Source organism: Puntigrus tetrazona, unplaced genomic scaffold (genome assembly GCF_018831695.1).
Source record: "Puntigrus tetrazona isolate hp1 unplaced genomic scaffold, ASM1883169v1 S000000176, whole genome shotgun sequence".
Lineage (NCBI taxonomy): Eukaryota > Metazoa > Chordata > Actinopteri > Cypriniformes > Cyprinidae > Puntigrus > Puntigrus tetrazona.
Window position 1 is genome coordinate 645,431 of NW_025047847.1, and position 23,266 is coordinate 668,696.

Genomic DNA, 23,266 nt, shown 5'->3' on the forward strand with positions numbered 1-23,266 from the left:
ACGAGAATTAGCTGGAAAAATTAATAATGTGAAGTAATGTTTTTTTCGGTGGCAGAGCAGACTGTCTGTGTTTTATTTGGAATGAAGTGCACCGATTATCTGCGCACAGTGCATGTATTTGCGTTACGGAAATAAATAGAATTCATTCTGATTTCACGTTGACTTTAAGCGCTCATTGATTGCAGGATGTCTGCTTCGCGTGATTAAAGATGACCGATATCCTCACAAAAACATGCATTATCAGCGAGCATGAGAAAAAGCGGCAGGGTTTGTGAGCGCCTTCCGTCTGAGTGATGACTGACAGCTGTCACTCATTATTAACGTTTCCGTGGCGACGCCGGTAACGTTACCGTAAACGCATTCATCATTTCATTTAAATACCATTCGGTGGATATGTTCTCTTTTCAGATTGTTTTTTTCTTTTTACTAAATATTGTCTAAAACAAGCGTTTGTTTAAAGGAATAGTTCACCCCAAAAAAAGTTATTTTAGTATTATTAATTTTATTGTATTCTTTTGTGTTAATTTTGTTGTGCATTTGTCAGTTTTTTGAGGGCTTTTGCCTGTATAGTTTTCATTCATTATTATTTAAGTTTGCGTTTTAGTTATTGTAGTACTTCAAGCTAAACTAAATGACAGTGAAAAATGTTATCTGAAATGAAAAAACGCATTTCAGTCGGCGTTCGTTTTATTTCGTGTTACGAAAAAGTTGTAATTTTACTTTGAATTTATATTCAGTCGACTATAATAACCGCTGCCCTCAAGCAAGGTTATTATCCTTATTTAAAACTAAAACAAACAAAAACATTCTGGTTGCCTGACATAAAATAAATAAGTTGGAATAAAATAAACTTTAAAAATATATATTTATTTTGCCAAAGCAATTTTTTTAATTTTAATTTAAATAAATACAATTACAACTTATTCGTAGATATGTTTTTAAAAAAAAAAATAATAAAAATGACAAAACAGAAATAATTACAGATTTTCTTAAATAACTTCGCTTCGTTGGGTTTATATTGAAGTACTAAAATAACTACAATTAAAGGTTTTATTCGACTAAATAAAACACGAATTACAAAAAACAAATAAATAATCAACTTGACAAAAACACACAACAAAATTCTTAAAACGTAAAGTTAAATAGAAAAGAAAGTGTAACAGCATGTCAATGATACCAAAGTGACAATGACACTAAAAATTTTATTTTTACTGTAGAACACAATTTTTTGGGGATGCTTTAATGGCGCTTTTTAGACCTCGATCACGATCAGTTGCTGTTGTGTGCTTTAAGGTTCCTCATAGATTCTCCTTTTGTGTTCGGCAGGAAACCATCGTCGTCGTAAACGTTCGAATGTCCATTTTTGGGTGAGCTGTCCCTTTAAATTCACCGGCAGTCCGAGCTGCTCTTTAGGCCTCACGAGATGCGATTGTAAACCCGCATTGCTTGTTGTAGGTATGAATCGAGGCTGTGCTTCTAGTCTCTGTGCTGAAGAGGGTCCTCGGGTCAGACGGTGGTGACCCTCATAACCACTTCCCTAGGTTTGGTGGTGTTTGTGCTGATGTTGCCGGCCGGGCCGCGGGGCTCGTGCGGTCGTAGATGACTCAGTAAGTGCAGGAGATTATAGGGACAGTGCTGGTCCGGTAAAGCCGGTCCGTCGGCGAGAGCGTCCGTCTGGTAGGAGTCCTGCGCCGCGGCCGCGGGGTTCGGGTTTCCGTCGGTCACCTCGGGCGCCGGCGTCCCAGCGGCGGCCACCAGCGACGACGGCGAAGGAGAGGCGTCCGCTCCCGACGGGTCTCTCTGGTGGAGCAGCGAGCGCGTCCATTCCTCGCTGTTCTTCAGCTCCTCGCTGTCTCGCTTCTTGTCGTAGTTTAACACTTTCCACTGCTGATTGACGGCCTGCCAGCGGTGGAATATACGGAAAACAGACGGGCCCTCGTGGACGATCAGAGCTGCGGAGGAGACGGATTCATCCGGGTTACTGTGAGTTTAATAAGTACACTAAGTCTTGGGTTATATGGAAGCTTGTTTCTGCCACAAAACAAACAATGGTAGTTGTGACTTTCTTTAAATCGTATCTTGTGTATTGCAATATTTCTACTTTGCAATTCTGAGTTTGTCTTGCAATTCTAGTTTATATCTCGAAATTCAAATGTTTTATATATATCTTCCTGATATTTTATCTCACAATTATGCTTTATATATCGAAGTTGTGAATTTATATCTCATAAGATATAGTTTCTTATTTCCTTTTGTTAATTATAATTATTTCACTTTCTTCTCAGAATTCTAAATATATGTATCACAATTTTTATTGCAAAGAATATATATATATATATATATATATATATATATATATATATATATATATATAATATAAAAATTATGCCTTTTTATCTTTCAATAATGTTTCTATGCAATAGAAAAATGAGTGTATATATATACACAAACAAACCCCTATTTTTTATATATATATATATATATATATATATATATATATATATATATATATATATATATATAAATTATGACCTTTTTATCTTTCAAAAAAATTTTCTTGCAATAAAAAAAAAAAAAAATATATATATATATATATATATATATATATATATATATATATATATATATATATATATATATATATATATATATATATATATATGCAATGCAAACAAAACCCTATTTTTCATGCACCTGTGGGGAAATTACATTTTTATATTATTAAGCAAATTATATATGAAAAACTCCTGCTGTAAATCCCTTCATGATACAGACGGATAAAAATCTAAAGTTTGGTGTATGCAAGTATTGCACTTCCTCTATTTATATCATAGATTTCAATTACAACACATATTTTTAAAGGCTGTTTTCTCAAAATCAGTTTTTCTCCTACACTGTATCTCCACTTCAGTAGCGCTTACACACACACCAAACTTTCTATCCTCGTCTGTATCCTGAAGGGATTTCTTCATATATCATGTGCTTAATAATATACAACATTTTATTTCCCCAAAAAACCCAAAATATATTGTATTTGAGCGACAATTTTTTTTTACCTCTAATACGTCAAAAAATGAAATAGGAGTTTGCCTTCATCCAGTGTTTTTGTTCTAGACGTCGTTGCAAATTAGTGCATATCTGATTAAATAATGCGCCGTTTGCATATAAACCTAATGTTTTAGAAAACCTATACAAAAATACAATACAAAAAATGTTTGCAATTATCAATATAATCAATCAACTAGATAAGCAAGGTAATAACTTTTTTTTTTTTTGCCACAAGTGACCACTTTAAGAAAGCCTACTGACCGCTGAAAGGCACGTCATTGCAGCCGGTCTGTTCTCAGTGTTAATAAAGCAGTGGTGTGAAATCAAAAGCACATACTGTACTGTACACTAGTTCTGTTGGTGGCGAATAAGGCCAGAGATCTGTCTCTAAAAAGAGCTGAGCTCTGGGTATCCGTTTGAAGAAACGCTAATCCAGACTCCTGGAGTTTTTTTTCTGAGTTATGCCTGTTTCCATCTAAGTTTAAACTGGAGGTAATATTAATGGAGGCGGACGGCTGCGTCTGGCCCGGTTCCTCATTACTCCAAGCTCTTTCTCCCTGTGTGCTTGTCCAGCGCTCGCCGGCTGCGCTCTGAGATGTTTGTGTCCTCGCGAGTTCTGCGCAGAAGGTTGATGATTCCCCCTGACCTCTTTACTAACTTCCTCTCCTCCCCGTTCCTGCCTTTTTGTTTTCTCGTTTCTTTTGCTTTCTGGGAAGTGCTTCATTCTGATTCGGGCTGCGCTATCACCCGAACTTTAAAGGTTCGCATCGTGTTTGGATGCGTAAAAGGAGTCATTTACCGAAAACGGATGCTCTGCGGCGAATGGGTGCCGTCAGAACGAGCTGATAAACACGTCACAGTAATCCACAGCGCTCCGGTCCATCAGTTCATGTGCTGGGAAGCCAAAAGCTGCGTGTTTGTAAGAAACAGATCCATCACTTTTGGCTAAAATATAAATCCGTGATCCACGGTAACGCTTTTGTGACAAAGTTCATCCCCATCAACAACAAAAAGTTTAAGAGATATTGTGAATGTTTTTTTCACGTTATTATAGGGACATATTTTGGCTAGATAATGATAATTGAACGTTTGGAAGTAACCAAAAAAAACATCTAAATGTTGGATGTGTTTCTTGCAAGCAGCTTTTGGCTAACACAAGATGTTAACTGATGGACTGGAGTATTCTCTTTCTGTTCTCAGATCTGTGTCTAAGATCTTTTAGTGTTTCTTTTCTAAGTGAACTGCTCTTTAGATCCAGTATTCAGCTTTGACTGAATGCGACAACCACCCTGCTGTGTCCAAGACCAACAAACCGAATGATTTATGAAAAGATTATTATTATCTCTTTCCGTTTACTCTCATATGTGTTCGTGTGAGTCAGGATTTCTTAAAATCTGTGTGTTATTTTTATTTTTCAGTGACGCTGTATAGTCATTCATGTGAGTCGGTGTTATTTTAATATCATTGATATAATATTGATAACAATTTTATTATCTTTTCTATTACAATTTTAGTATTTTTTGTGCTTTAGCTATAGGCTTAGGCTAATTAATCTTAGTTTACTTTAATACTTTTTTAAAATGTGGTTTTATTTGGTTTCAAAATCATATTTCATGATTTTACTTTTAGTCCCCATGAGTCGATCATTAAATTGGAAGCAGTTAACATTAACTCATTGGTATTACATAATCATGCATAATATGATTTTTAAATCATTTGCTGTAAGTGTTTTTTTTTTATTATTATTTAGATTTGAATCCCTCTGCGTTGGTTTCCGGTGTGCGTTGTAAATCACAGAAGATCATACAAGGTATCTAGGTTTTTTTTTTGATTAAATGCAATTAATTACGGATTTCTGCTTTTTAACACCCATACTTCGCCGAGCTTAAATCTATAAATTGTACTAAGAACACGCTGTATCTTTCAGAACTTAAAATTTCCCAGTTGAACCTAACTTGACCTTTGACCCCGAGCAAACCGTACACACCGATACAGACGACGTCCATGAAGCCGTACATCCCGTAACAGATCTGGAAGAGCAGGTCTTGCCGTTGCCATTTGGCCGAAGGGCTGAGAGACGACCACACCAGCCACGAGATACTGGCGATGAGGAAGAGCGAACCCAAGATGGCCGCCGCTATCTGGACCTTCTCGATGACGGTGAGGGAGATCGCCTGCCACTTCATTAAAACACAAAACAGACAGAGAGAACCGAGGAGATCAGTGCTGCTATTTAAGATCAGAAGCATAAAGATCCACTTCGGTTTTTAAATGCTAAATTTGAATTAAGTGCTACATTTTAATGATTCAAATAATTAATTTTAAATGCTACATGTAAATGATTCAAATTTTAAATGTTACATTTAAATGATTCAAAAATTCAATTTTTAAATGTTACATTTAAATGATTCAAACATTCTATTTTTAAATGCTAAATTTAAATGATTCAAAAATTAAATTTTTAAATGTTACATTTAAATTATTCAAAAAAATCAATTTTTAAATGCTAAATTTAAATGATTCAAAAATTCCCTTTTTAAATGCTAAATTTAAATGATTCAAAAATTAAATTTTTAAATGCTAAATTTAAATGATTCAAAAATTCAATTTTTAAATGCTAAATTTAAATGATTCAAAAATTAAATTTTTAAATGCTAAATTTAAATGATTCAAAAATTCCATTTTTAAATGCTAAATTTAAATGATTCAAAAATTCCATTTTTAAATGCTAAATTTAAATGATTCAAAAATTCCATTTTTAAATGCTAAATTTAAATGATTAAAAAAATCCATTTTTAAATGTTACATTTAAATGATTCAAAAAATCCATTTTAAATGCTAAATTTAAATGATTCAAAAATTAAATTTTTAAATGCTAAATTTAAATGATTCAAAAATTCCATTTTTAAATGCTAAATTTAAATGATTCAAAAAATCCATTTTAAATGCTAAATTTAAATGATTCAAAAATTAAATTTTTAAATGCTAAATTTAAATGATTCAAAAATTCCATTTTTAAATGCTAAATTTAAATGATTCAAAAATTCCATTTTTAAATGCTAAATTTAAATGATTCAAAAATTCCATTTTTAAATGCTAAATTTAAATGATTCAAAAAATCCATTTTTAAATGCTAAATTTAAATGATTCAAAAATTCCATTTTTAAATGTTACATTTAAATGATTCAAAAATCCATTTTAAATGCTAAATTTAAATGATTCAAAAATTAAATTTTTAAATGCTAAATTTAAATGATTCAAAAATTCCATTTTTAAATGCTAAATTTAAATGATTCAAAAATTAAATTTTTAAATGCTAAATTTAAATGATTCAAAAATTCCATTTTTAAATGCTAAATTTAAATGATTCAAAAATTTAATTTTTAAATGCTAAATTTAAATGATTCAAAAATTCCATTTTTAAATGTTACATTTAAATTATTCAAAAAATCAATTTTTAAATGCTAAATTTAAATGATTCAAAAATTCCATTTTTAAATGCTACATTTAAATGATTCTAATGTTCTTTGATTTGAAAACAAATGGTTATGAAGTGATTTTTTTCAGCTGCACAGTTAGTTAAGTTTAATTAGGCTTGTGTTGGTCAACAGCATGGTTCCAGTCTTACTAAACCCCAGTGAAATAAAAGTAATAAAATATTTCTACTCAAATTAAATGCTGTTCAGTTTCTACTCGTAAAGTAATCCTGAAATTAAATATATTCTAATTTCCACAAAATATATATAATGCACAACACGACTGTTTTCAAAATTGATAATAATCACTATACTACAATGATTTGGGAGTATTGATGCTTTGATCACAGCAATTTAATACATTTGAATATAAATCAACTTTTGTGAATTGGAATAATATTTCACATTATTGCTCAGCACACATAAAGGGATCTTTCTCAAAAGTATTATTGATAGAATAATTAAGAAACCTTATCATAACAAAATTCCCGACGTTGCATGCCGACGTGGTTTCGAGGTGTTGTACCTGCAGGGGGTTCTTGGTGCTGATGGCGATCACCTGATACTTGTAGTAACAGAGTTCACAGGTCCACGAGCCTCTTTCACTGATCCACTTGATGAGACACGGTTGATGAGTGCTACGAACAGATCCGCTGCAGCGACACGGGCTCAGCAGCTCACCCTCAAACACACACACACACACACACACACACACACACACACACACACACAAACGTTGGAGCTCATATTAAAGGAGGAAAAAGCACCTCAGATTTCTTCACAGGCATAATTAAGCACGAATAGCCAATTTTGTGCAGATGATGATAATTATTAGACCAAAAAGTGATTGAAAGTCACTCAAAAATACATTGTATGGGTCCATTTTTCTTTTTCTATGGCAACAACCGCTAGGATATTAAGTAAAGATCATGTTCCATGAAGAGATTTTGTCAATTTTCTACTAGAAACATATTAAAACTTGTAATATGCATTTCTGGACAACTTTAAGGGCACCTTCAGATTCCAGATTTTTAAATAATTAATATCTCAAATATTGTTCTACCAAGCCATGCATTAATGGAAAGCTTATTTATTCTGATTTTTCATATGGCCAATTAAAAAAAATGACCATTTTGGCATATAAATATATATCTCCTATCTGTCCTATTAAGATGATATTTAAATGCTTAGTTTGTTGATCAATGCAATGCAATGCAATAAAACAATGATGACTGAGAGACAAACGTTCTTAAAAGCCTGAGCATATTTAATAATCAAATTTTAATGTGATAATCAAGTAAACCTACAATATGTTGCTTCATTCCAGTAAGCATTCATCTTTAAAATATTACTGTAGAATATTACTGACAATATCAAAACATACTTTTTAAAAGTCAGTATTTTGCAGATTTCGCAAAAAGACGTGTGAAGCACGAGCTAAAGGCTTTTTATTTGTTAATAAGAAAAGCATGACGTGTGCAACAGCTTTCACAGCACACCTTTTATTATGTGAATCATTCAGAGGCCTTAAAAAACATGCAAATCAAATACGGAAAAAGCATTTTATTGTGTTAATTGTGCAGTTTTCTTCTCCTTTTGTGTGCTGTATACATGCTTTTATTCTCTGTGCTGTTTCCAATACCAAGCACCTTTTCAGTGTTTTATCTTGGTTTTTAGAAGCTGCAGTTGACAGTTCAGGCGTAATGAAAAATGAAGTGTGTGAATTGACAATTTCAGAACAAATAATTTATTTTCCTCATAGACACTATGGGAATTTTAAATAGAAAAATGAGTCCAGCATTCGTTCAAACTGTCTTTTAAGCGCACCCTATACACTAAACACTAATCACAGGAAACTAACTATTCCTTTTTCTTTTCTTTTTTTCTTTTTCTTTTTTTTTTTAAGAAATCCCTTTGTACTGAAAGTACCCTGAAAGAACGCCGTTTCCACAAAAACATAAAAAAAGCACAACTATTTTTAATACTGGTAATAATAATTAAAATAAAAGTCATATGAAACCAGATCTCAAATTAATTATAATTATATATAAATGTTCTACTTTTCATTCTTTATTAAATTAATTTATTTACATTTGATTCTAATTAATTTATTATATAACATTAATATTTTTAATTATTTTCTTTCGTTCTTTTCCTCGATTTGCATTTTCATGTTGTATATCTGTGTATTATCGTTAGCAATTTTATTTAGCATTTTGCGTTTGTTGTGTCGAGAAGGGATTTCGTAGTGCTTTTGTCACTGAACAGTTTCAATGCACCGCTTGTCTGATTGATCTGTTTGGTAAAAACAAACAAATAACTATTCAGTCTCATTAGAAATGGACTGTTCTGCGCAATATTTATGCACGCTGTCTGTATGTAGAGTGTTCTGGCGTTAGTTAAGCAACACAATTTAAGCTGGTTGTATCTGGTTTTAGTCAGCAGGCTGCTCTGTGTGTGTAGTGTGGTATATTTGCTCCTGGACTGTGTTGTAGTGTGTGTGTGTGTGTGTGTGTGTGTGTGTGTTAATGGAAAGCGGATGGATGTAGACTGTGTCTGTGAGGCGTAACTGAGGAGCAGACACATGAACAGGTGCGACGCAGTGTGAGCGCTCACCTTCAAGCAAACACTAACGCTAGCGTCACGCTGAGAGACATCCACGCTCGCGCACACACCGCGCCCTCTCCTTTCTCTCCCGCGTGTAAACCGAGCGCGACTTAAACGCTTCAAAACTGCTTCTCGTGTCAAAACCCAAAAAACACAGATCAGGATAAACGCACGCGTTAATGCTCTGGCTGTCATTGCCACAGAGTTTGCTCATTCGAAGCTCAGGATAAATAATAGAGTGCTCAGTTAATTAGCGAAGACGCTTCAAGTGAATACGCTAAAAGAGAAATGTACTAATTGTTACCGCCTTAACCAGTTGATTGATTACATTGATAATTGCGGGGAAAAAACTCTACTGCAACTTTTATAAAATTTAAATATACAAATGAGCCATTGTTTAGTGAAATATGTGCTCAATTGCATACATTTCTAGTACAACAATCTAACCGCTGGATAAATTTTTTTTTAATTTTTTTTATTTTTTACATATTGCTGTTATTGTTTTTATGGAGAGGGAATTACATTTTCACGGTGATCCATAATTTAAAAAATGGTAACCAAAATATTTTTACAGTGTGGGTGATTACAATATTTTATATATCTATCTATATATATATATATATATATATATATATATATATATATATATATATATATATATATATATATATATATATATATATATATTATCAGGTAACTTATATATGAACAAATCCTCTGTAAAACAGATATTCAGGATATAGACAGGGATAACAATGCACAGTTTGGTGTGTAAGTGCTATTAAATTGTTTTATGTCTCATTGTAGTAAAAAAAAATTATAATTTGATGAAAAATATGTTCATTTTGAGATCTCTTGACTTTTGATTCATCAGTATTGTGACTGTTTGAGACAGTATTGAGTTTACTGGGGTCTTTTTCCTCGAGGGAAACATCAGGAGAATCTCCGTTTAATCTCATTGCTATCTAGTAGAAGCTGAGATATTAAAGAAATTCATTATCATTTGTGAGTATTTTTTTTGCATGCTGCCCTTTCAGAGTTTCTCTCACGGGGAACATCTGAGAACGAATTGCTAGTTGAATAAAACGTGCCTGACAGCTCCATTGTGTCTTCTGAGCTGTAAAGAGCAACTTCCAAGCACACCGCAAGCTTTAAATCTAATGAGAAAAGCTTGGACTCTAAAGAGCTCATCATAAATGTTTGAAATAATATCGAGATCTCCGACTTTAGATTTCAGATTTTGCTATTGTGGCAAATCTGAACACTCCTGGAGGCAGTATAAAGAGATAAAGTGATCTTTTTCCTTAGGAAGAAACATCTGGAGACTCATTTTGGTCTCCATTAATCTCAGTGCTGTCAAAAAACAAATTTGTGATGATTCTTTCCTCTGAGTTTCCTATAGAAGACACTTTTACTGCTCATTGTTAGCTCTTTTAGAGCTCAAGAGACTTAATGGAGTTCTCAGACAAGTTTTAATAACTTTATCTCAGAAATTTCTCATTAAGATGACATCTGTTGCTTTACAGTATAGAGAAATGAACATTAGCGAACTTTATTACCCATAGGGACGGGTTCCCTGAACAGGAATTAAAGGAACACTCCACTTTTTTTGGAAATAGGTTCATTCTCCAACTCCCCCAGAGTTAATACGTTGAGTTTTACTGTTTTTAAATCCATTCAGCCGATCTCCGGGTCTGGCGATGGCACTTTTAGCATAGCTTAGCATAGATCATTGAATCCAGTTATGATTTTCTAGGCTGAAATGTTTAGGAACTATACTCCCATTCCAGTGTAATAATCAAGGAAAATCACAACTTTTTTATTTTCCGCAAGTCTTAGTACACAGTACAACTACAGAAGAGTTTTAAATGGGAAAAATATAAAGTCATTTTTGGAACGCGATGCTACTGGTCTAATTGGATTCAATGATCTATGCTAAGCTATGCTAAAAGCGCTATCGCCAGACCATTGTTTGGTCTTAAAATGAACACAAGCAATGTCTAATTTAACAAAGGCCTAGACCCGGCTTAGTCCAATCCCGGGAACCCGCCTCATAAAGTTTGGAAAAATAGCAAATAATGGATGGCAGCTCGGATTATTTAATGTCTGGACGCACTTATGAGAAATATTTGTGTTTAAAATGAAATCTCTGTACTTTTGATGGTGGGTTTTGGTATCTTGCCAAATCCCAACACCGATTTCTGTTTTGTTTTCCCCAGGAGAAACATCTGAGAAGACCTCAGACTCTCCATTAATCTCATTGCCGTCTGGGACAAACAGTCAAAGCGGTCAAGAAATCCCATCCGTGCTTCTTGAGTGGAGCTCTCAGTAAAAGCCGCCTCCAGCTCAACTTAACGTGAGTATTACATAAGCACGACCCCGATGCTCCTTCAGCCAAGAGGAGCGCTAGCTCCGTCACAGCGTCGAGAGGAAATAGAAAGGGAGTGTTGGTACAGACACAGGCCTGTCTGCAGATGGACTTAGTGGGAGCGAGTTGGCCGGACAGTATGAGGAGAGCAGGAACAGCCAATGGGAGGAGGCCGGCACAGGAGGAGACGGGGAGCACGTCCAAACCTGCAGCCTAATCCACCTCCGTCTTCTCAGGGCACAAATCAGACGGCCATTACAACTGTGACAATCTGTTTCACTTACTCCACCGAGAGCCGCGCTGCGGATGAAGAATTTAATGGCGTTCATTTCGCTTCTGTTCGAGGTAGTGACAACCTAACGTTTAGGAAATGCATTCATTCGCGTTATACTTAAGTTGAACCTAACGATTTTACTCACACGGGACGTACGGTGTCAAAAGTTTTACCGTATAAAAAAAGCACTGAAAAGAAGTGGAAATAACGCTGCCTAAAAATGTTTAGTTGAGTCAACTTAAAATGGCAAGTTATTTCAAGTCGAACCAACTTGTTTTTTTCTTTTACTGTGTGTAATTTACAACCAAGAAAAAATTTATGTAATGCCGAAAATTCAACGACGCACACTGCTGTTAAAATCTGTTTTGTATCTTTAACATACTGTCAACCACAATAATAACGCAGGCGGTAAAAGAGAAAGCTCATAACAAGTAGCTTCGCCACGAGCTGAAGTTGGGCTGGGCGTTATATTCGTCGATACATTCGTGCGCATCTTATAAGTAAAGCTGTTTCTTTGATTAACTGTAATCTCCGCCAGAAGCGGAGGTTAATGCACAGAGCTGTAGATCACTGACAAGCTACGCAATATTTAGTTCAATAGCGCAAATGAATTACCTGCGAAATTAAACGGAATATTGTGCAGCTTGTCAGAGATCTCCGTGCATTAACCGCCGCTTCTTAGTATATGATGATATATAGAAGATCAATCAAACACCATCATGGTAACACACGACAGTTAAATAATGCAGTAAACATTCATTAAAATACATAATGAGATGTAACATAAATGTGCATATCTGATAACAAAAACTATTAAAAAACATGATTAAGCACAATACTTTAAAATGTGGAGTGTCACCAATTTATACATTGATTTGTTCTATTGACATCTAAAAACTACAATTAACAGCATTTTACTGTAAAATTACATGAAATGTGAACTTGATTTTTTTTTTTTTACAAGATTTTAGATTTAAAATTACACTTGTGTTTTACGGCGTGACGATTAAAACTTCGCTTTTGTGGTGTTTCCAGTCAAACATGACAAGCCAACAAAAATTGCTTATACTTTTATTATTATTATTATTATTATATTTATTATTTTTGCCGAATATTGGATTAATTTGTTTTTGGATCTGACTGATCATAGGCCTCATTGATCTGATCTTATGCAGCTCAGTTTCAGAGTAAACATTGCCAAAATGATCCACAAATAAGTTTTTTTTTTTATTTCGTTATTATTTTTATTTCAATCAGGACTATAATAATCATGACTTAGAGCTATGCAACACAATATTTTGTGTTTTGTCAAAATATAAACATTCATGTTTCATGCCAACATTATATATATATATATATATATATATATATATATATATATATATATATATATATATATATATATATATATATATACTGTGTATATATCCTATATATATATATATATATATATATATATATATATATACTGTGTATATATCCTATATATATATATATATATATATATATATATATATATATATGTGTATATATCCAAAATATATGTATATATATATATATATATATATATATATATATATATATATATATATATATATATATATATACTGTGTACATATATATACTGTGTATATATCCAAAATATATATAAATACACATGTATACATCACAGAAAATGTTTACATATTAAATATATTTATAATATAAATTATGAATATAAATAGACATAAATATTATGGGAAAAATATGTTTTGTGTGATTTAATCGATTAATTATATATATATTATAGTTAAACTTATTAAGTTTATTAAGTCATACTCATAGTTGGATTATATTGTGTAGTATATTGTATACTTGATTGCTTTACGAGTGTACTCTATGCGAGTACTGTATGAATGTACTATATATCCAATTTCAGATTGGTAATATTTCATTAAAGAAGGACTGAACTGCCGAGGAGCTGCAGAAGTGCATTAAAATTTTATTTGAGTTATGCAGCTTTCGACTTTATATAAATCTACAGAATGTATTTAAATGCGGTCCGATGTGTTAAACGGATCCGAGAGCAGCTGAAAGCGTGATCAAATACGAATAAAAACGGCACGTCGTGCGAGAAGGGCTCTAATGCATTCCTGTGAGAAACAACCATTTAGCTCGAAGGGTGTGAAGAAGCGTGTCACTGTTAGTGTGCGGCAGAACCCAAAGTACCTTAGTCAGATTGTAACTCCCCTGTAAAACTGTGTCAGTCGTGTGCCGCTCTGAATTATGAATAAGTATGACTCAGAAATAAATAAACATCTGAGACGGTGCCGGGTGGAGGGAGACTCGAGGGGGATTCTCAGCTAGACTTCAAGGAAAGAGAGAAACCGTGTCACTGATTGACACTTTTTAAATTAAATTAGCTGGCAAGATTAAAAACAGCCACTCCTGTCAGAAATGTGACGCGCTTTAGTGTGTTTAATAAAAAAAAAAAAAATTATGTCTGTTTAGGGCAAGTTAAGAAATAATACCATTAAAACTACTGTAAAAAAACAGTAAAATGTATGTTGTGTAGACTTTAGTAAAAATTAGATAAGTTGATGTATATATATATATATATATATATGTGTATATATATATATATATATATATATATATATATATATATATATATATATATATATATATATATATATATATATATATTATATATATATATATATATATATATATATATGTTTTTTTTTTGTTGCCCATTTGTCAGTAAGATTTTTTTGTACTCATTTAAAACATAACATGATTTAAAATGCTTCCTTATTCTTTTATAGATTTTTATATGTACAAGTCAGAATGAGCATGTTGTTTGAACTTCTACATAAATGTTGTGTCACACTGAATGAGAGTGTAACTAGATTTTGACATTTTGTTTCAAAAACTTTTTGAAACCCGTAAAGTAGACACTTTGCTTATATTTAATGTGCTTTCTATGGACATAAAATCACTTTTGTGAATTTGTTTTGATGCAAACCTCTTAACTACTTTAAAGATATATATATATATATATATATATATATATATATATATATATATATATATATATATATATATATATATATATATAAAATGTATGTATGTGTGTGTCTATGTATATATACTGTATGTATCAAATGTTTTTTATATATATATATATATATATATATATATATATATATATATATATACATTTTTCAATTATGATCAATACTATATATATACTATATATAATTTTACATATGCTGTTTGACCTATTGCGGATGATGGTGAACATTTGAAGGTTAAGCTCGTTCTTGCTCTGATCATTAGTACTCTGTTCACAGAAAGCGCCGAGTGCAGTAATCCATACGGAGATATCCATATCAGACCTACTTTCCAGATTAATGGTAAGTAGGTCATTTTACTAAATGTGTCAGACCGATTCCTTATTTGGTTCCATGAGAATTAAAACATCGGGATTAGACGGGGATTTCACGTCCAGGGCTAAACAAAACGACAAACAGCCATTTTTTCCCCACATGTAAAAAAACACAAAATGCTAAAAATCTAGTTTTGCCATAGTATCTAGATTTAAGTCCCAGCTTTCGCGAGATAAAAGGAAAACTCAACACAGCAGCAACAAAGAAGCCTGAACTAATAATATTGTGCTTAAATACAGTAATGCGTGCGTCCGTCGCATTTATACTTATTACAAGTCCCTTTAAAAGCCCGGCACTCTGGTTTACAAACCACTTCCACTTTTCAGCAACATTCCCGCTGCTTTAAAGAGGCAAATTGAATTGAATCTGTCGTAAATAACAAAATATATGCCAGGAAAGGGGCTGCCTTTGACTCTTAATGATGCACGAATGTACTGAACAACAAAAGGCGGCACATAAGCGCAGCCTTAAGCCGTTCTGAAATAGCATTTTCCATCATTGGCTTGCTGGAGGGACATTGAGTGTTTGGGCCTCCATTCAGTGTGATGTGAATGTAATGTGGCAGAGAAGTGGAGTGTAGACCTGTGTTATTGTGAATGCACAGAGCCGTGCCGCCACAGGATTACGGCATGCAAAATAATGCGTCCTTATCCGGCGCAGCCATAAAGGCATCGAGAAGAGCTGTGCTGGCCGCTTGTCTTCGTGCTGCTTCCGAAGCTCTTTATTTCGTCGGTCCGCTCTGCGTCAATTAATAAAACGTTTTTATTGTAGTGGCTCATACCAAAACCAGAACTTAAAAAGTTCTCATCCTTAGGCAATGCAAGCTAGAAGTAGAAATGCAGCAAGAAAAGGCTCCACTGCAGCGGATGGGTGCCGTCGGAACTAGAGTCCGTTTAAAACATAACAAGATTTAAAATGCTTCCTTATTCTAAGTCAGAATGAGCATGTTGTTTGAACTTCTACATAAATGTTGTCGCACTGAATGAGAGTGTAACATAATTTCAACTAGATTTTGACATTTTGTTTCCAAAAACGTATTTGAAACCCGTAAAGTAGACACTTTGCTTATATTTAATGTGCTTTCTATGGACATAAAGACACTTATGTGAATTTGTTTTGATGCAAACTACTTAACTTCTTTAAAAGATTTATATATATATATATATATATATATATATATATATATATATATATATATATATGTGTGTGTGTTTTTATTGTAGTGGCTCATACCAAAACCAGAACTTAAAAAGTTCTCATCTTCATGCAGTCCAAGCTAGAAGTAGATGAGTTTGTTTCTTAATCAGATTTGGAGAAATGCAGCAAAAAAAGGCTCCATTACAGCGGATGGGTGCCGTCGGAACTAGAGTCCAAAAAACTGATAAAAGCATCACAATCCACAGCGCTCTGGTCCATCAGTTAACTTATAGTGAAGTGCAAAGCTTCATGTTTGTGAGAAACAGATCCATCCTGTGATAAAGTCCATCTCCTGTTGTCTAGCCGCGTGATTTGATTAGAGCTGTTTTGGATAGTTTTTTGATTTGTAAATGGAGCTTGACTTTTGCAATCCAGGCGTCCTTTTCCTGGACTGGAGGAAACATTTGTGGACTCATAATTTATTAGGAAACAAATAAACTGCTTCGAAGTCAAAAATCTTTTAATTTTGATCTTCACAAGACATTAACTCATGAACGGTGTGGATTATAGTAATGCTGTCATCAGCTGTTTAGACTCTTATTCTGACGGCACCCATTCACTGCAGAGGATATACTGATGACGGAATGCTACATTTCTCCAAATCTGTTCCCACAAGAAACAAACTCATCCACGTCTTGGATGAACTATTCCTTTGATCTGTAACTCTTTCCACAACTTGTCATGTACTGTAGCACTTGTTCGTTGCTGTAAATGAAGGCAGAACGCTCTAACGTGTTTCTCTGCTTCTCAAATACAGCTATAAACGCTTCCCTGGCTTCCTCATAAATCTCTTCGTCTGCTAAAATGGCAGTACAGATGCTCAAGCTGAGGCTCTCTGGGGTAAAAGTGTGTGCGAGGCACGTAATACTACAGGGATCTTAACAGCAGATTGATTCTCTCTCATCTGAACTGTGTCTCTGCAGGTCTACAAAGCTGAGGTGAAACAGGAGAAGCTTCACTACTTGATCGCTTCACTAGATGAAAGTCTTCTTCTGGGTTCAGCACAAGTTCTCATATTTTAAACAAAAGCGAAACCCACCGTTACAGTATTGCACAAAGCCGGTTTTCCAGAGGGTTTAAAAACAGTAGAAAGGGAAGGCTTGCGTTTTGCGATTTTGCACGTTAATTATTTAGTAAAAACCTGCACTTATTTTGAAATATGTAGCGTAATATATAGTGTAATTTACTGAAAATGTACTGAAATGATGAGTTTGTTGGAGAAATGTAGCATTGCATCAGTGTCTCTGCAGCGAATGGGTGCCGTCAGAATGAGAGTCTGATAAAATGCATGATACGCCACCTACAAAATAGGTATATAGCTGACAGGTATTATAAATATTTGTTTCTTGAAATCAAACGGTCTCTATCCTCATGCACGTTGTTGGCAGCTTTAAACTGCAAAAAAAGCATGCAAACAGCAAAGCATGCTCTGCAGTGAATGGGTGCCGTCAGGATGAGAGTCCAAACATCCGATCAATACATCCCAATAATCCACAGCGCTCCAGTCCATCAGTTCCTGTCTTTTTTTTAATTTGTAAGAAACAAATCCATCAGTGAAGCGCTTTAAATGCAAATCGTTGCTTCTGGTTAAAATATCCATATAATCCATATTCTCTAATAACACTTCCTCCAGCAGAAAAAGTCATATTGATTTGCTTTTTATGAACGCACAGCTTCCGGCTTCTCGAGCCATGAACTGACGGACTGGAGTGCTGTGGATTATTGGGATGTTTTTATCAGACTCTCATTCCGACGGCACCCATTCGCTGCAGTGATTCGTGCAATGCATCATTTCAGTACATTTTCAGTAAACTAAAATTTTTGGATGAACAGTTCCTTAAAAAGCGCTACATTTGTCAAAAAACAAGACTTTTTAACTCAATTAGCTTGTCAATGTCAAAAAAAAGGAAGAAAATCTTCTTCTTTGTTTATGCACCAGCATTTTGTGATCGTGACCGGTTTGAGGTAGCAGTTTACACAGATAGTGTACTAACTGTACAGTATTTCGATACGACGCTTTGAAGCGAACTGTAAATGCTGAAAGGCATCGAACCAGAAGTCATCTCTTGCGCTTTCCAGATCTAGCCGAGATGCATTTGCGAAAGACGGAGACGTCTGGTTACTTCAAGAACGAATCATTCCGCTTTGAAACAAAACACCGGTCAAAGACGTCTGAAAGATGCAGCAGAACATTACAGAGCGCTATTACTCAGCGCCACACATCCACGCGGGATGTTTTTATAGGGCCGTCGAACCGCAGCCTGCCGAATCAGCAGAAAACGGGCGTGAATCAATCAGACAGCAACAAAAGACAGAAAATCAAAGCTCTGCCCTTCATCTAGACGCGTCTTTCCATCATGTAGTATCTGTTAGACATCAGTTCTGCTTCATCTCTGTGCACAAAAAGCACAAGAGAGAAGATCTGATCGCCGTCTAACTGGAACAATCGTCTGAAATCAGTCCCTCGGGTTCGCCCGCGCTTGCAGCAGAGCTTCTCAAAGACATCGCGCTGCTCGCTCCGGGCCAGCACTCTCGTAATTGCGCGAGCACAATGGGTTTGTTTAAATCTGAATCCAAATCGCGTCGTTACGGAGCGGTTAATGAAAGCACCAAGCGCCTCGGAGGGGCTTCCTCTGATTCGTAAACGGGGCGGACGCAGACGCTGAGCATTTCTGCCGTCGCTGTCGAGGCGCGGCTCATTTCACGCACTTTGACCTTTCGCAAAACTCTCAAAATACGCTTTCTGGCGTTGTGACAACGTGCCCCGCTACGGTGGAAACAAGCTTTAGGAAGTAAATATTAAAGATGCTGTACGTAACATTTATTGGAGTGCGTTTTGCAAGAAAATACCGTTTTAGTTTGTTATAATTATGTCAATATCTGCGACATTTACTAGCAGTTTCTGAGTGAGTTATTTTTTTTTTTAAATTGTAAAAATAATTGCATCATGTTATACTATTTTATTGTTTCCACGTAAAAATGCAATGTTTTTGCGTTACGTGCTGCTTCTTTGTGATTATTAGTAAAATTTGATACTATTTTATTGTTTCCACGTAAAAAATCTGTGTTTTTGCGTTTCCTGCTGCTTCTTTGTAATTATTAATAAAATTTGATGCTATTTTATTGTTTTCACGTAAAAAATCTGTTTTTATGCTAAAAATGCAACGCGTTTTGCTGCTGCTGCTTTGTGATTATTAGTAAAATTTGATACTATTTTATTGTTTCCACGTAAAAATGCAATGTTTTTGCGTCACCTGCTGCTTCTTTGTAATTTTTAGTAAAATTTGATACTATTTTATTGTTTCCACGTAAAAATGCACCTGCTGCTTCTTTGTCATTTTTAGTAAAATTTGATACTATTTTATTGTTTCCACGTAAAAATGCTGCTTCTTTGTAATTATTAGTAAAATTTGATACTATTTTATTGTTTCCACGTAATTTTTTGTAAGTTTTTTTGCGTTACCTGCTGCTTCTTTGTAATTATTAGTAAAATTTGATACTATTTTATTGTTTCCACGTAAAAATTCAACGTTTTTGCGGCACCTGCTGCTTCTTTGTCATTTTTAGTAAAATTTGATACTATTTTATTGTTTCCACGTAAAAATTCAACGTTTTTGCGGCACCTGCTGCTTCTTTGTCATTTTTAGTAAAATTTGATACTATTTTATTGTTTCCACGTAAAAAATCTGTGTTTTTGCGTTACCTGCTGCTTCTTTGTAATTTCTAGTAAAATTTCGCCAAATAAATCATGAAATATACTTAAAAGCTACCCTGTACGTTAATAAAATTGCTATTAATAATTGCACAATTAAGCAAAAAAAAGAGTAAAAAATCCTTTTTTTTTGGTTTTTTACAATGCATCGTACAGTTATGGCGTGTCGAGGAGCACCGGCCTGCTCTGTAACTAGTGTTTAAAGGTGTTTGCTCTTTGTTATAACCCTCTGAGGAGGAAAGCGGATCCCTCTCCGTCGACCCGCCTCGGGTTTCCTTCTTTCAGCGCAGGTGGGGATCATCTCGGGTAACGTGGGAGTTATCCGGCTCGGTCCGTGCGCTACAACACGCTTTTTCATTTACTCTGACTCGGCACGAGCTGGAATGTATCAGTGAAACAAGTGTGAAATAAATGTCATTCTGTTGTAAATTCTGGTGAATCACCTTCCCTTTGGGTGAAGACGGTGCAGAGGTTTTTGAAGTGGAAACCATTTGCATACCGTCATGAATAATTCACGAGGCCCGCTCTGAGCTACGGTTTTCCTACTAAAACAAGGCGCGTTAAGAAAAGTAAATACTCCGTTGCCATTTGCGGGCCGTGACCTTAAAATCACGAGGTTAACTCGAACAGGAGCCGTGGAAATGAATAAAATCTTTAACGTGTCGGGAGGTTAGTGAATAAGGTTGTGCACGGATAAAAAGTAAAATGAAAAGCAAATCATAAGAATAAAATAATAATAATAAATTATTGAATTAAAAATAAAGATGATAAATCATTAAAACGTGTTATTAAAAATTAATTGGTCAAAAGTATGAGAATCCTGTTTAAAACTTTCCCTGGCATTAATGTTTGATCATCCATGCAACTGAGAGCTCTCCAGTGTTTCAAATCGTGAAAATATTTTTTATGTAAATCGCACTGATTAATTTTTAAATGTTTTTATTTATTTTTTATTTATTTGACTAAATAATAATGTGCTTTTAATATACGTTACCTTGCGTGAAACAACTAGAGCGACGAGATTCGTTTGAGCATCTGTGCATTGCGCCTGGGGGAGTGGCCACTGGCTCTAGCTCATGAATATTTAATTAACCAGGCCCAGGCAAGAAACCAGTGTGGACTGCAATTAGTTTTTGTTGGTAATTAATCTAGATTTGCGTGTTTGTTTACACTTCTGATAACTTACGCTGTTTTGCGTTGTTTTCTAATCACTGGTCTGTTATAAATTAAAGACAGCGAGGCCTTTCTTTTCTTTTTCTATAGCACCTAAATTAAAAAAAGAATTCTGCTGAATGCCCACGCTTAAAAAAATGGTGTAGGATTTACTTTAGCATCCATTTTAAAAATCACTTTGAAATTTCTAGTAAAGTTGATAAATATTTGCAAAAAAAAGCCAAGTATCGCATTAAATTAAACACTTTTGAACTAGAAAGACTATATTAGGAGCCTATTTTTTGTTAAAGGAACAACAGTAATTTATTTACGCCCCATACAAAGTATACAATTTTTTGCAGTAACATGTTTTTCCGAAGTTCGTAATTTCCGCAAAGATGGAAACCTGCTACAAAAATGGCTGCCTGTTTATTTTATTTTACTTTCGTCGTTAAATGCACTTTATTTTCCAACGCAGGAGCAATTTTTCTGCAAATGTGCGAGACTTCCGGTTCACCAGTCGCTATGAAGAAAAAGAGCAATATACCTGGCCTATTTATGCTACAAACAGGTGTGTTTGTGAACAGGGCAATACATTAAAATAATATAGGAAATCACAGTTTGCTTTATCAAATAACACCCGTTTTTATGCGGATAAAATAACGAATCAAAAAACACCGGAAGTCTCGCACATAAATTACGCTGTTAACTTAAAAGATGCATGCGTTTAGATTCTCAACGGCTCTGGATAGGATCTCATTCATGCATTTTCATTTGAAACTAATTAGTACAGACATGAACATGATTGCATGCATAATTGCTCGTTTAATAAACATAGGCGTAATCGTGCAATTTGATGGAACCAAATGAAAACTTTTAAGTGACCTCGCGTGCATTTCTTAACTTGATTGAACCGTAGGGTTTGGTTTCTACCTGTTCCGGCCCCTGGAAGCATATCCTGCACACCGGGGTTCCTTCTGCATAGCTGATGAAGGAGAACCTGTCATCCCTCCGGTCCTTAGGGAACTCTTCCGCCGCGGCGCCGGTCCAGGATCCGTCCGCAGCCGCCTCGGCGTCCTCGGTGGACGGGGTACTCCAGTGCCGGAGCCGGTGGGCTCGTAACGTGTTGTTGTTCTCCGAGGCAAACGGGCTGATTCGGGCCGTCTGTCCGCTCATGGGGTTTGTAGGAGCCTGTGGCCCGAGCAGAAACAGCTTGAGGTCACCGAAGAGGACGCAACAGCGGCTCTTCAGCATGCTTCGTCCAAGAACGGGGGAGAGCCGACACTGTCCTGAGGTTCGCGGGGCTCCGTTAGTTTCCAGGCGGCGAGGGGCGAACGCGTGGAAGCCGTTGTATTCCGCAACTTAAGCGATGCGTTAAAGTCGTTAAGTTCATTGCGCTTGGCTTGGAGGGGCTTTCTCCGTTTCTGTCACCGATAGAGTTGCTTTGACTGCTCGCGCTGTTGAATTGACTTTCGTTGTGGACGGGATCCAGGCTGCAAAGCGCCGCTGTATAAACAAAAACGCGCTCTTTAAGCGCAAATCGACATCGCGCGCTGGATTAAGTAAAAAAAATAACGAAAGGGCAGTAAACAGGTGTCAGAAGCCATTCATTCCGTTGGGCTCGAGATCTAGATGTCCTAACGCGAAGTACGCCGCGTGCCGCGCGCGTTAACGCATGCCCCGGCGGCGCGCGATCATTCGGCTCCGCGTCCAGGTGTCTGCGCCTAGAGGTTAAAGAGATACCTTCCGCGCGTCCGCAGGTGATGCTGCTGCTGCTGCCTCGCGCGCGCGCCGCATGTCTCCGCTCGCGCCGTGCTGCGGTAGCTTCTCGCGTCGCGTCCGCGCGGGTCCTCGGGACAGCTCATCGGGGACGGGTTGTCCGAGTTTGGGTTGCGCCGGACGGTGGCTCGGTGCGGCTGACGCGGCGGTTTCAGCGCTGTGATGCACGGGACAGCGAACCGGCGACGTTACGCGCGCGCGCGCGGGCGCGAGAGAGAGAGA

The 23,266-nt window shown here is 35.5% G+C and overlaps 1 protein-coding gene across 1 annotated transcript; it reads right to left on the reverse strand.

The window, feature by feature from the left end:
• Positions 1-1,182: 1,182 nt before the first annotated feature.
• On the reverse strand, positions 1,183-23,214 carry marchf4 (membrane associated ring-CH-type finger 4). The gene is made up of 4 exons (XM_043230592.1): positions 22,199-23,214; positions 7,051-7,206; positions 5,036-5,228; positions 1,183-1,952 (listed from the first exon to the last, which is right to left on the reverse strand). The coding sequence occupies exons 1-4, from the start codon at positions 22,517-22,519 to the stop codon at positions 1,507-1,509; spliced, it is 1,116 nt and encodes a 371-aa protein (XP_043086527.1). The 5' UTR covers positions 22,520-23,214; the 3' UTR covers positions 1,183-1,506.
• Positions 23,215-23,266: the final 52 nt, after the last annotated feature.